Below are 12,609 nucleotides of genomic sequence, written 5' to 3'. Positions count from 1 at the left end.
TTCAAATTTAAAAATGGATGAATTTAAATTTAATCCCTTTGGTATAAAACCAAAAGGTAATCTAATACAACTGGGACTAAGTGTTGAAAAACTAAGCTGTAAAAGAAATACCTGTACATGAAACATGATTATAATTTAAATTCTTTGGATTCTTTATCTTCTAAGCCCCCATTAATACAGAATTAACTTTGCCAACCTAAACACAGTACTGGTACTTAACAATTCATATCTAAAATCTGTACTTTAGGGACATTTTGTGAGTTTTTACAGCTATCGTGAGAGCTTTAGATGGAAACAGTGGGGGTTAAAAGATAAGACTGCTTCTGACAGTGGCATAGTATAACTGGAATATTGGCTTAGACCTTATATGTTTGACCACATTCCTGTATTTTTCTTAAAAAAAAACACACAAAAAACCTTTTAACATCCGAAAGTTTAATTAGCCCTTCCATTTTTAAACAGCCCTTCCATTTCCTAAAGGTGGACCCCAATTTCTGAGTCCCCTTTACACATAAGGTAAACATTTATCTTAATTCGTTGGAACAGGTATTAGGCTCCAAACTGAACTTTCACAGGCGTGCTTAGGATGCTCAACATTTGTCCAGAGCTCTCTTCTGGTCCATTCAGAACCATCAGCACGTAAGAGATGGAAGTGGCAGACGAACCGGAGCATACACTAGTCGTGTTTGCGTCTCCCCGCCAGCGGTTCCTCCTTGTAATGGGAAATGATCTGAATGAGGATGCAACAGTTGATAAGAAGGAAGAACAAGCCAGCTAACCAGATAAACAAAAAGGTGTTCTTTCCTTGAAACTCAAGCACATAGGCCGGTGCCAGCCACAGGGCCTGCCCCGCGAACCACAGCCCCAGGAGCACCACCGCCCTTCTCCAGGGCATTCGCACCAGCGGCATCACCAGGGGCAGCAGGCAGAGGTACCACAGGAAGTACTGCGAGGTGCAGACTTTGTTGAACGTCACAAAAATGGCCGTGTGAAGAAAGCAGCAGAAGGCAAGGTCCCTGTGGTGGGCGAAAGACACCACCGCCAGCAGGACAGCCTGGGGCAGGAAGGCCGCCAGGCCCAGGGCAACGCCGCCCGCGCTCTCGGCGGTCAGGTACAGCATGTAGAAGTACGGGGAGAAGTTGTGGCGGATGTCCCGCCGGGTCAGGTGGTAGAGGTAGGTGTGCTCCAGGAAGTCCCAGCCGTATGCACAGTAAAAACCGAAACTCAGGGCGGCAAAGGTGAACCCGGCCACCGCTACAAAGAGCAGCACAGGCGGATCCCACAGCCCCGTCAGGAAGGCGCGCAAACCGGCCTGGAGGGAACGCCGGGAGGCGCGGGGGCTCGGGTCCCTGCCGCGCACGGGGTGCAAGTGGAGGATTATGGGAAGGATGTAAGTCACGGGGTAGATCTTCACGTGCACGGCGAACCCATAGGCCACCGCGGCCTCCGCGATGCTCCCTTTCTCCAGCAGGTACAGCGTCGTCAGCACCAGCGAGGCGACGATCGAGTCCGCGTTGCCCCGGCTGGACACCGCCATGGGGAGCGGGTTAAGCAGCCAAAAGGCGCAGTAGCCGCACGCCTGGCGGCGCCCCAGCCCCCTGAGCAGCAGCAGGCGGTATAGGAGGAAAGCCGTGAGCAGGTCGCAGCTGATGAAGAGAAACTTCCCGAAGAGTTCGCTGAGGTAGATGTTGGGGGTGAGGAGCCACCCGAGCAGGGGAGTGTAGCGGTAGGTCGCCCGCAGGTACGGGGAGCGCCCCTCGGTGACGAAGCGCGCGGCGTCTGTGAAGACCTGGTAGTCGATGTCCGTGTACCTTACGAGCAGCGTGCGGTCCTGGAAGACCCCGTAGAAAACCAGGGCGACTCGGGCGAGGAAGGCCACGCCGAACACCCCGGCGGGGGTCACCCGCAGGCTCAGGAACCGCTCTCCCCACGGCTGGGTCGGGGCCATGGTCTGACGGCGGGGCACCGCTCCGTCCCACAGCCGACCTGCCTCCGGACTGCGGACCTCCGACCCGGCTCCTCGCCTGCGGCCGCCCGCGCATCTCCCACCACCTAAGCGGTGGAACCAGCCTGGTGGCAAGCACTTCCAGCATGAGGCCCGCCCCCGGGCTGCTTCCGGTCGCGAGCCCCAGGCCCAGTTCCCAGTCGCCGCAGCCAGAGTATTTCCTTCCTCTGGATTGGCTGTCATGCTTTAGGCCCTCCTCCGGAAGGGGCGGGACTTCTGGTCGCGGGGAAAGGCGACTTCCGCTTGCTTGCCGGTCTGCGCTTGCGGGGCTGTCCTCTCGCCGAGCGGAGTTGGTGTTTCTTGTATGAGTGAGCCCTTCTCTCTTCCCGCCCTAACTTCAGTCGGCGGAGCCAGACCACCGAAGCGGAGCGAGCTGTGAGCTAAATTCCTCGGGCCTGGGCGGAAACCAGAGCGTGAAAGATGGAGTGAGGGAGAGTTAAACCTGTGCTATTCCCTCGTGCTTTCCTCCGCCCGCTCGCGGGTCCCACGGGTTGGTGAGCCCCGGGACGGGCTAGGAGGAGGTGAAGGGAGCCCGGAGCGTTCGTCCCACGCAGTATTTGGACATACTTATAAGTATTTTGAAATTACCAGGTTTTTTTTTAAAATCTAAATCCGAACTTAGGCAACCCTAGGCGGAGGGATGGGAAGGACGGGGAGTCCTCGTCCTTCCTAAACTGTCAGTCTCTTCTCCGCCACTGTATTTGCTCTTCTTTCCGCCAAGATTGCCTTCCCCTCCCCGTCCCTACTCCATCCTTCAGACCTCGGCTCCCGTGTTGGCGCCTAAAGGCATATCCTGGCTCACCGCCAGGTAATGTTGTTTAAAGGGCAGGCCCCTCCGTTAGCTGAGGGTAGATGGACAAGGGCAGGGGGCGCTAAGCTCTAGAAAGTCATTTGCACAGAAGGCCCTGCCCTGCTACATGAAAGCCTTGTCCAGTGCCTGCTGTCCTGTCCCAGGGCTCCAGAACTCCATGTTGGAATGACCGTCCTTCATTGTATTTGTCACATTGCTTCGTGATAACTGATTTTTTGTGTTTCGCTTTCCTAGTTTTCCATCAGGGCACTTTGAGTTCTTTGAGGTCAGAGGTTATTTTGTCTTTTTCTGTCCCTCAGCATCTAACACACGTTCCTATTACCAAAGTTCTTCTAGAGTGGCATCCTCGAGGTGCTCCCAACTCCCAGTCCTTTTCTCCGAAATATCCTTTACCTAGCTCCAGTCCTGCCCCCTTCACCCACCCACTTCAACCCTACTTCCGTGAATTTCTCACTAAGGACTTTAATCCTGTAGCTGTTTCCCTTCTGGGGGCATGTACTCCACTTATAGTCGGTATTGTAGAATTTCATAATTTACTTTAGATTGTATTCATAACCCTATCAATGAGATTGTAGGGGTTTTGAGGTTAGAAATTATATCTTATCCTTAATTTTTCAATTAATCATTGCCGTCTCAGGCATATGGTCAATGTTCAGTGAATGCTGATTTACTTGATTTTATGGGCATCCTAGAGCAAGTCTTCTAAACTAGGATAAGGAGAATAGAAGATTCTATCCAGTCTGAGCATGCAGCTCCCAGAAATACCCTCCATTCATCCATCATACAATTTATACTTTGGAAGAACCATGTTACTCTTTCATATTCCATATTCTTATATCTCTGCCCTTTTACTAGTATGTGCCTTTGTGTAATTATATGCCCTATGTTGATAATTACTTTTAACCATTTTTTTGCATTATAATAGCCATATATATGAGGACAGCACATCACCATTTAAAGAATAATAATGCTGATGATGATTTCTAATAGCCAGCTTTGTTGAGGAATTATTTGCAATGCGCTAGGCATTGTGCTAATTACTTAAAATGTATGATAGATATTTTGACCTTTACAAATGAAGAAATTAAGGCTTAGGGATATTAAGTAATGTTCCTAAGTCACATAATGAGCTAGTGACAGAGCGGGGATTCAAAAGCAGGTCTGTCTGTCTGGCCCAGACTATTATTATTATTATTGTTATTATTATTATTATTTTTTTGTCCAGACTATTCTTAATCACTATGTAGCTAACCTGCAAATAAAATGTTGATGATGGCCGAAACCGGTTTGGCTCAGTGGATGGAGCGTCGGCCTGCGGACTGAAGGGTCCCAGGCTCGATTCCGGTCAAGGGCATGTACCTGGGTTGCAGGCACATCCCCAGTGGGAGATGTGCAGGAGGCAGCTGATCGATGTTTCTCTCTCATCGATGTTTCTAACTCTCTATCTCTCTCCCTTCCTCTCTGTAGAAAATCAATAAAATATATTAAAAAAATAAAATAAAATATTGATGATGAATTCTGATTTCCTTCTCTGCCTCCTCTCATTGATCTCTTATCTGAATCTTTTTGATAGTTTCTCTGTGACTCTATCTCTGATTTATTCATTTCCTCTTCCAGAAAAATGAGACTTAGTCCCAGAAAGTAGAGGATATGGGAAGTAGACGTCTGAGGGTTAAATAAGTAAGGGTTCCACTGGCTGGGTTGGTTTAGGTGGTATGGTAGAAAGGCCTCTGCCAATTTGTCTCTATAGAGCTGACTTAATAAAGAGTTGTAAGACACCTAATTTGGGCAGATAAGGAAACAACTAATCAAAAGAAACTAAATTTGAGATTACTGAAATCTAAAGATGTGAGTTGTAGATAGTAGTGGGAATGAAGAAGAGACTGGAATCCAATTAAATAAGTTGGACAGGGCAGCTTTATTTTCATTACTATTTCTAGGTAAGAGACCTTCACAGAGTCTAAGGACCCCATGTTGAGCTTTTTGCATTGGGCTTAGAATTCTATTTTCTTACCTCTCCCTGAAAAAGCTACATTTTTTTCATATGCTTAACTAACTGTTCATTGGCTCTTCCTAATTCCACCTTTCACTGTCTGCCTCTAGGCTTCCATTCATTAGAGTGAATGGCTAGGGAAAGCACAGACATGGATGGCTCATCCCTAGCATCCTTAGCCAGGACCTTGACCTTGGTCACTGCTGTATATGCTCTCATTACCTTTTCAGATCCACTCTCCATCCTTCTGCCCTGTCTGCTCTACGTGGTTGACCTCTGTGGGCAGCATCACATAGGCTTCCTTTTGCTCTGGCTTCCTATTAGTACAGATCAATCAATGAGAGGCACTAGCAGATCTTTGTTAGTGGCTGAGTTCTCTACCTAAGGCCATGGCTTCCACTGCAGCTATAGCCCTCTCCCTTTGCTACAACTCTCACTCTTCCAATAACTATCCCTTTAGGTTTAAAACAGGAAAAGGCTTCCTACTGTTGTGAGTCCCTGGATGCTTCACTATTCCTTATTTGGTTTATTAACCCAGGCCACACCTTTGTAAATAATCCCTTCATTAAACCATGCCCAGTTAGCCTTTTGAGTGTGCCATCTGTTTCCAGCTAAAATCCTGACTAATTAAATCTCTCCCTTTTTTTTTTTTGCTAGATCTTGCTTACATTTCCTACTTTGTAATTTCTTTTGAATCTATTTCTAATTTTTATGCTCAGCATCCTTAGTCCAGGCCTTCCACAACTCAATGTAATGATTGAATACCTATACTGTCGTAGGATCTGTGACAATTACCTTTCCCCCCAATCTTTTGCAAGTCTCTTAACTGGTTTAGTGTCTCCTGTCTCTAGATTCTACTGCCAGATTGATATTCATAATCAGTACTTTAATTAGACTCCATCCTTTCTCAAAAATCTTCAATATCTCCCAGCTGCCTATGAATAAATAATAAACTATGTAGCCTGACATTTAATCCTTCCATTATCCTACCTTTTCAACTTATTCATCTATAAAACCCTTAATTCTAGGTTTATTAACTACCCATTAAATGCCTTGTGCTTTCTTCCTACAGTACTTTTGCTCATGCTGTACCACCTACAAGGAATTGTATTTCTCTTCATTTATTTAAATACTATTTGTCCTTTAATGCTAAACTCCAACCTCAACTCCTCTGTAAACTCTTCAGACCTTAACAAGTGGAAATGATCTCTCTCCCAAACAGTGGTATTATTGTCTTTTCCATTTTTTTAGTAGCTGATTATGCCATGCCTTATGAAATATATAAATCTTTTATGGTTGTTTAACAAATATACTAACTCTGTGGTATACTGGTTGTGTGAACTTTAGGCAAGTTCCTTCCCTCCCTCTTCTTCTTTTGCTGCTTTTGTTGAGCATCATACATGGCAGGTGCTGTGCTAAGTGCTGGGCTTGGTCACTAGGTTCATGGTGATCAAATACTGACATGAATCCCAGTTACATGGCATTTAATGTCTGAGCAAGACAAACATCAGGCAAATAAATTTACAAGTAATATAAAATTGCAGCTGTGGTAAGAACTATGAAAGGAATACAGGGTGTAATGATAGCTTTTAATGGGTTTGGTCTAAGATGGGCATAGTGAGAGTTACCAAGGTTGGGGGTTGGCAAGCAGTAGGGATCGTTCCATAGAAGCAGGTGCAAATTCTAATATGATTGTGCATCCCTTTATGGTGTGTATCATGTCTTTTCTTTATTTATTACTTGAATGGTACCTTCCACCTAACAGGAACTCAGTATTTGCTGATTTTTCTTGAATCTTATGTTAAATGTGTTCTAACCAGAACTGTTAGGTTGATACCATCTCTTGCCTAATACCTGTCCCTGTGAAATGTTTTCCACAGAGATCTCACTATTTGGAACATGTTGTTAATGGTATATCTGGCCCTTAGTGAATGCTACTTGCTATTTTAGCTTGCCCTCCTCACAAGTTTGTAAGTTTCTTAAACTTTAAGGGACTGTATTTCATATATCTTATATATCACATATGTCGTATGATTCATCTGTGAACTAGTGTTTTCCAAATATAGATAAGTATTTTATTGATGATGATAGGAGTCCCAATTTTCTCCTCGGTCTTTCCATTTCTGGGGAACAAGAGTCAGTGACTGGTATCTGTTGCTCTTGTCAGAGAGAATTTAGGACTAGATATTGAACCAGGCCTTTTTCAGGTTAGTGACAAATAGGAATAGGAGGGAAATCCATTCCTTTGAGACGTGGGGGAAGAAATACCCAACAATTAGTTGATTAGGCTTATAGAGCCTTGAGGAATGTCTCTATGGTAACATGGAAGGGAAATTGGGCATGTGATCACTGGCAAAGGGACAATGCCCAGGATCCAAAGCTACTTGACTTTCCTAGATTAAGCTGAGCCAATTTTCAGATTTCTGGGTCTTAAAAAAATCTTGTCCTTTAAAAACTGAATTTGAAAGGTGTTTACTAAAGGACCCTAAAGTTAATGAAGGAAGGTATAGGAAAGGTGTAGCAGGAATGGATACTAGCAATGAAGGGAACAGGTGTGGCCACATGATCATAAGTTCTTCCAGCACAGCCAAATTCAGTCTTCTTTCCAGGTAGGCCTGTGAGTTCAGGCCTTAATCATAGATTGGTTTGGATTTCCAAAAGAAGCTAGAGTGAAGAACAGAGATTCATCCATTTTATTTAGTAGCTTGTTCTGAACAGACAAAAATAAACCAAAAAAATCTCACACATCTCTTTTCTAGGTAAATTTGACCTACTTTAGTCTTGGATGCAATGGCTGGGAAAACTATCCCTAGATACTTTTGCTTCAGTAGAGTTGGCCATTACTGAGCCTGGAGGCCCATGCTAACTTTACCGCAAACATCGTGTGTTATTTTACAAATAAATTAGGTTAAATAGCACAGGTAAAGGACCAGGGTAGCAGCCTTGGGAGGGGGCAGTGTCCCTGGCTTGTAGCACTAGTAAAACTGTCTTCCTTTCTTTGCTAAGGCCTTATGGAAATCCCAGGATGGTCTTATTAGCTGACAGAGATTGAGGGAATAATGAGGTGAAGCACAGAGTAGGGATCTCAGAAGCCTCTCATGTAACTGCACAATCCCCTAGGGCAGCTGGTACCCCACTCATTTTCATACAGAAGCATCAAAGCCAAAGCACTCTGCCCCCGTGCCCAAATGTAGGACCGGGACTCAGGATACCTCTAGCACAGGCAGCATTCTCTTTGGGCTTCTTGCAGCCACATACAGGGCGAGCCTCTGCCTTTGGAATATCTTGGACCCAACACCTCTTTCATCCTGGCCTTTAGATTCTAGGGTCAAGGCTCCTCTTTAGTGCCTCCACACACCAAAGGGTTCAGCTTCGAAGTTGAAGAGCCATGGCCTCCAGGGACTGGAGCTGCATTTGCCCCACCCTTGTGGAAAAAGAGGAAATTCATGTGTACTTCAAGAGAGGGAAACAGAAGGATGCTTTTATTTAAAATTTTTAAAAGTGCACAATGACAGGACACTTCTGAGGATAGGAGCACACAGTAAAAGTAGGGATTCTCCTAGATTTCTATGGATGGAGTGTCCCCTTTTCCTCCTGTGTCCCTGGTCCTATCAGCAACACAGGCTTTATGAGAAGCCTCAGTGGATGCCTCTTATTTCTGAAGAGAATCTTGCGCCACTCTGCCATAATCACACCTGAAAGCCTTCTTCAGATCACTTTCATATTAAAACTAGCATCACTGTTAAGTTTGGAAATCTGGGGAGCCCTACCCCAAAACCAGAGCAAGATATTTGCCCCGTGCTAAAATCTCTGAACATTTCCTTTCTGTACATTCAATATATTTGGTTCTATATACATCTCTCTATATACATATATATATATGATCTGTTTCTCTAGATAAACCTTTCATACATATCATATCCTAATTTCCTGAGCCTCCACCTGCCTCTTGTTTGCTAGCTCACGTAAAACTCAAGGGTTTCATCAGTTTCACTAAGTTCCTCAATAGTGCACTTTCTCATCTTTTGTTTTGCTATCATCAGTTGTTTTGCCCATCTTCTGAAATCTCCCCCCTTAACATCTGTGCCTAGTGCTCTCCTGACATGCCAAGTCCATGGTTGGTGTGGTTAAGGGCTTCATTTCTCACCAGACCTGGCTGCTTCTAAAGCCTAAAAGAGGATTTCAGCTCAGAAGAGATGGGGGCTATAGTCTGAAGAACCATTTAGGGTTGACCATGGGGGTGTTGTTCTGGAGGGCAGAAGAGGGGGGCTTATGGGAGAATAAAGCAGGTTGTACTAAAAGGACAGTATGATTTAAAGTGCAATTTAGAGCAAAATCTGGGATCATAGAGGAGAATCAAAAAGTCAGAAAATATTCTCATTTTGTTATCCAATGAGAGGAGAATCTGGGGGCTTAGAATAGACATCAGGGGGTGGGAAGAGTGCGATTCCCTCAGAAGGGAAGCAGCAGTGTGCAGGAGAAACTGGATGGAGGCTAACTTGCTAATGGATAAGAAGACATATATATATACACGCAGTACTTATTGCCCTTACCCATTGGAAGAAAGCCAGTAAGTCTAACATTGAATAAAGTTGAGAGCCCAGAAACTGGCTCTTTGCCTTCTATTCTGTTTAGACTTTCAAGTTTTTCTGGTTCTTTCTTTCTTAAGAACAAGGGAGGGAAGAGGGGGGTGCGGGGGGTTTACAGTAAATGGAGAACAAAGGGTCTTCATTTTCAAGATATAATTAGAGTTCAAGAAGAGATCAATGTAAGAGAATCTTGTGCAGCTGTAGTAACTGGTGACCATAAGTCCACCTCAAAATTTTATGAGTTTCTCTGCAAGGCTCTGCACATAGATGTATGTACATATTCTGTAGAAGTGTGTAGCTTGTAACAGTTGGCTGAGTCCACCTTAAATAAACTGCCACTTGATTCATACAGGGACTCTATGCCAAACCATTGGGATTGGGGGTGGGGTTCCTTTGTACCTAAATGAGACCAGGAAGCACTCTTGGGATTTGGGGTATTAGAAAAAGTTCTGGTGCCCTTATGCCCTTCCTGACCCCTGCCACAGTTCCCAGCAGGAAACAAGGAATGGCCTGAGTCTGATCTCTGAAATTATGCCTTTTAACTTGTCTGAAACTGGCCTCGTGGCACAGGAAAGTAAAAATGAGATTGATGCTCATTTTATAACACGTCTCAGGAATGACTGAGGGAGACCGTGGTTATTTAACCAGGAGGTATCATTTCCTTTCCCAGCATTACCTCATGAAATAGTTGGCACTTTGCAGATGGGAACTGGGAGGGGTAACTGCCGGCCAGAGTTGTGCTTCTGTCCAGACTTAAACAAAGCATCCCAATTCCCAGAGGCTCTATACAACAGTCTGGAAATCTGATAATTTACTCATCCTACTTGGTCTGGTTGGTTTAACTTTCCTGGGAACTCTGCTCTGTGAGTGTAGTTTTAGTCAAACATCAGTGTTAAGAGAGGGAGGCTCTTGCATTTTCCCTCCCTCTGAAGTGTTGGGGTTAAGGGAAGAGTGGGTTGGGCTGGAACGAAGAGAAGCCAAGGACAGTGTAGTTTGGAACACCATTTCCAGACCTACCATGGAGTCTAGGCACTGGCATTTTTCAGGGGAGCATATTGGTGAGGGGCATCCCATTCATAGGACACAGAGAAACCAATCCTCTTAGGGCTACCTGAAGGACAGGTTCAAGGATTTGGACAATAGCTTCGCAGTGGTCACTCCACACTGAAGAGTTCAGAATCCAGGATGGATGCAGGTGTGGTGGTTGTGACTATAGGTTTTCTATTTCCTGGGTCATCCCAATTTCCTGGGAGCAGAGGCATCTATGAAATAACTGGGTATCCTTATGGTCCACTTTAGGAACTAAAAAAAGTGAAACAGTTGTGACCAAGATCCTAGGTTAAGTCAGGAGTTGCCAACAAAAATTCACCAGGAAAAATCATGACTTCTTTCAACAGGTTGGTGGAGACCCCATTATAAATTGATTCCAGATTCCTATATTTCTGAGGACACAGACCTTAGGGGACCATCGTAGTATTGCCTTAGGGAATTTGTTAGATAAAAGTTAGAGAAGGAGGGGACTCCAGCCTCAAATGACCAAAATCTCTGGTGGTGGTGGTAGGTCAGGGGGAATCTGTCCATCCAATTGCATGGTCCTTCTAATGTGAGCCTCCAAGCATGCCAGAAGCCTCTAAGCCTTTCAGCCTAATCTTCCCTCTCTTTCCTCCATCCTGGCTTAAGGAGGGTGGAGGGGGCGGTAATAATACAGTGGAAGTGGGTGAGGTGAAAGGGGACAATGGGAGGAAAAATTGGACTCCAGTTGGCCAAGACTACCCACAGGCCACTGGGTTAAAGGAGAGGGAGTGGAGAATGGTGCTTCTGGAACTCTTCAGTAAGCCTGGGTAATATCCTCACCCAGAGTGCCAAAAAGGAAGCGAGACTAGAGGGATAGGGAGGTGGGAAACCAAGGTATCAGACGTTGCTGATACGCACACTGAGGGCACTGCCCTCCTTCTCAGCTTGTTCTCTGAATGACTCCTCCAGCTTGAGCTTTTCAGGGTCTCCATAGCACACAGTGCTGTCACGTAGGCCACTAGGAGGGGCCACTTTCACAACTTGGTCAAAAAGGCTGAAGTCAGCTATATATTTGCCACTGGCTGACAGCGAGATGGCAGGTGTGAACTCATAGCCCCAAAGGATCTCCTCGGGCAGGTAGGAAGTGCGCACTTGGCAGGTGGCACTGGTGGATTCCACTGTCCCACTTAGGATCAGCACCAGCTCGAAGTCGCCCTCACCACTGCGAAGGGGGAGGTCTTTTAAGGGACTGGTCTCATCTACCACATGGTAGAAGGTAAGGGGTAGAATGAGGAAGGGGCTGTCAGAGGCCGTGTCTACTTGAAAAGTCACATTGACCTGGTTAAGCCGGATGTTCTCACCCTCCTTGGTCTGGTGGGTCTGAAGCAGTTTGCCTGTCACCTGGCAGCCAATGAGAAGGCTCTTACGCATATTGGCAACTCGAATCATAAGGCAAGGCTTCCCATTGTGGGCAGCTACAACCGCATGCTGGCTGAAACGGATGGTCTCGGCCCGCTTCTTGGGCCGAGCAATCTTTGCCAGGAAGGTACCCGTGATGAAGATTTCCAGGATGGTGGTGAGCACTAGCTGGGCAATCAGAAGTACGATGGCCAGTGGGCACTCCTCACTGATGTAGCGGAAGCCATAGCCAATGGTGGTCTGGGATTCAAGGGAGAAGAGGAAGGCCCCAGTGAGTGTGTGCACCTGTACCACACAGGGGGTATGGTTAGCTGGGGGGCCCAGCTCCAGCAGGTCCCCGTGGGCCACAGCCACCAGGTACCACACCACGCCAAAGAGGAACCAGGTGCCTGCAAAAGTCGCAGAGAAGAGCAGAAGCTTGTAGCGCCACTGCATGTCGATGAAGGTTGTCCACAGATCCTTGAGGTAGAGGAAGCGCTTGTCAGCAATGTGCTCCATTCTCACATTGCTGCGGCCATCTTTTGTCAGAACTCTTCGCCGTCGTATCCCTGGGCCCATTAGGGGCCGGCTTTCTGTCTGAGTGGTCTGACTGTAATATACCTTGGCAACTGATGTCATCTGGAGGGAGCAAGACAGTATAATGGAGGTTATTGCAGAAATCCAGCCAACTCCTAGCCACCACCCCATGGGAAGGAAGAAGTAACATTCATTTTGATACCACTGATTTGCTATCTTATTAGCAAATATTTATTGAGCACTTGCTATATGCCCGGCACTG

The 12,609-nt window shown here is 46.0% G+C and overlaps 2 protein-coding genes across 3 annotated transcripts in view; both read right to left on the bottom strand.

The window, feature by feature from the left end:
- Nucleotides 1–418: 418 nt before the first annotated feature.
- PIGM (phosphatidylinositol glycan anchor biosynthesis, class M) lies at nucleotides 419–4,026 on the bottom strand. The gene has a single exon (XM_005857771.2). The coding sequence runs from the start codon at nucleotides 2,186–2,188 to the stop codon at nucleotides 677–679; it is 1,512 nt and encodes a 503-aa protein (XP_005857833.1). The 5' UTR covers nucleotides 2,189–4,026; the 3' UTR covers nucleotides 419–676.
- A 1,423-nt stretch (nucleotides 4,027–5,449) lies between these two features.
- KCNJ10 (potassium channel, inwardly rectifying subfamily J, member 10) overlaps nucleotides 5,450–12,609 on the bottom strand; it is a 38,047-nt gene continuing 30,887 nt past the window's right edge. For both annotated transcript variants that reach the window (XM_005857772.2, XM_005857773.2), the window contains exon 2: nucleotides 5,450–12,449. In XM_005857772.2, the coding sequence (XP_005857834.1) occupies nucleotides 11,310–12,449 (1,140 nt within the window). In that variant the 3' untranslated portion in view covers nucleotides 5,450–11,309. The remainder of the gene's footprint in view (nucleotides 12,450–12,609) is intronic.

This window comes from Myotis brandtii, unplaced genomic scaffold (genome assembly GCF_000412655.1).
Source record: "Myotis brandtii unplaced genomic scaffold, ASM41265v1 scaffold1120, whole genome shotgun sequence".
Lineage (NCBI taxonomy): Eukaryota > Metazoa > Chordata > Mammalia > Chiroptera > Vespertilionidae > Myotis > Myotis brandtii.
Note: the sequence above shows the minus strand (reverse complement) of the source record. Positions and strands in the feature narration are given on the sequence as shown.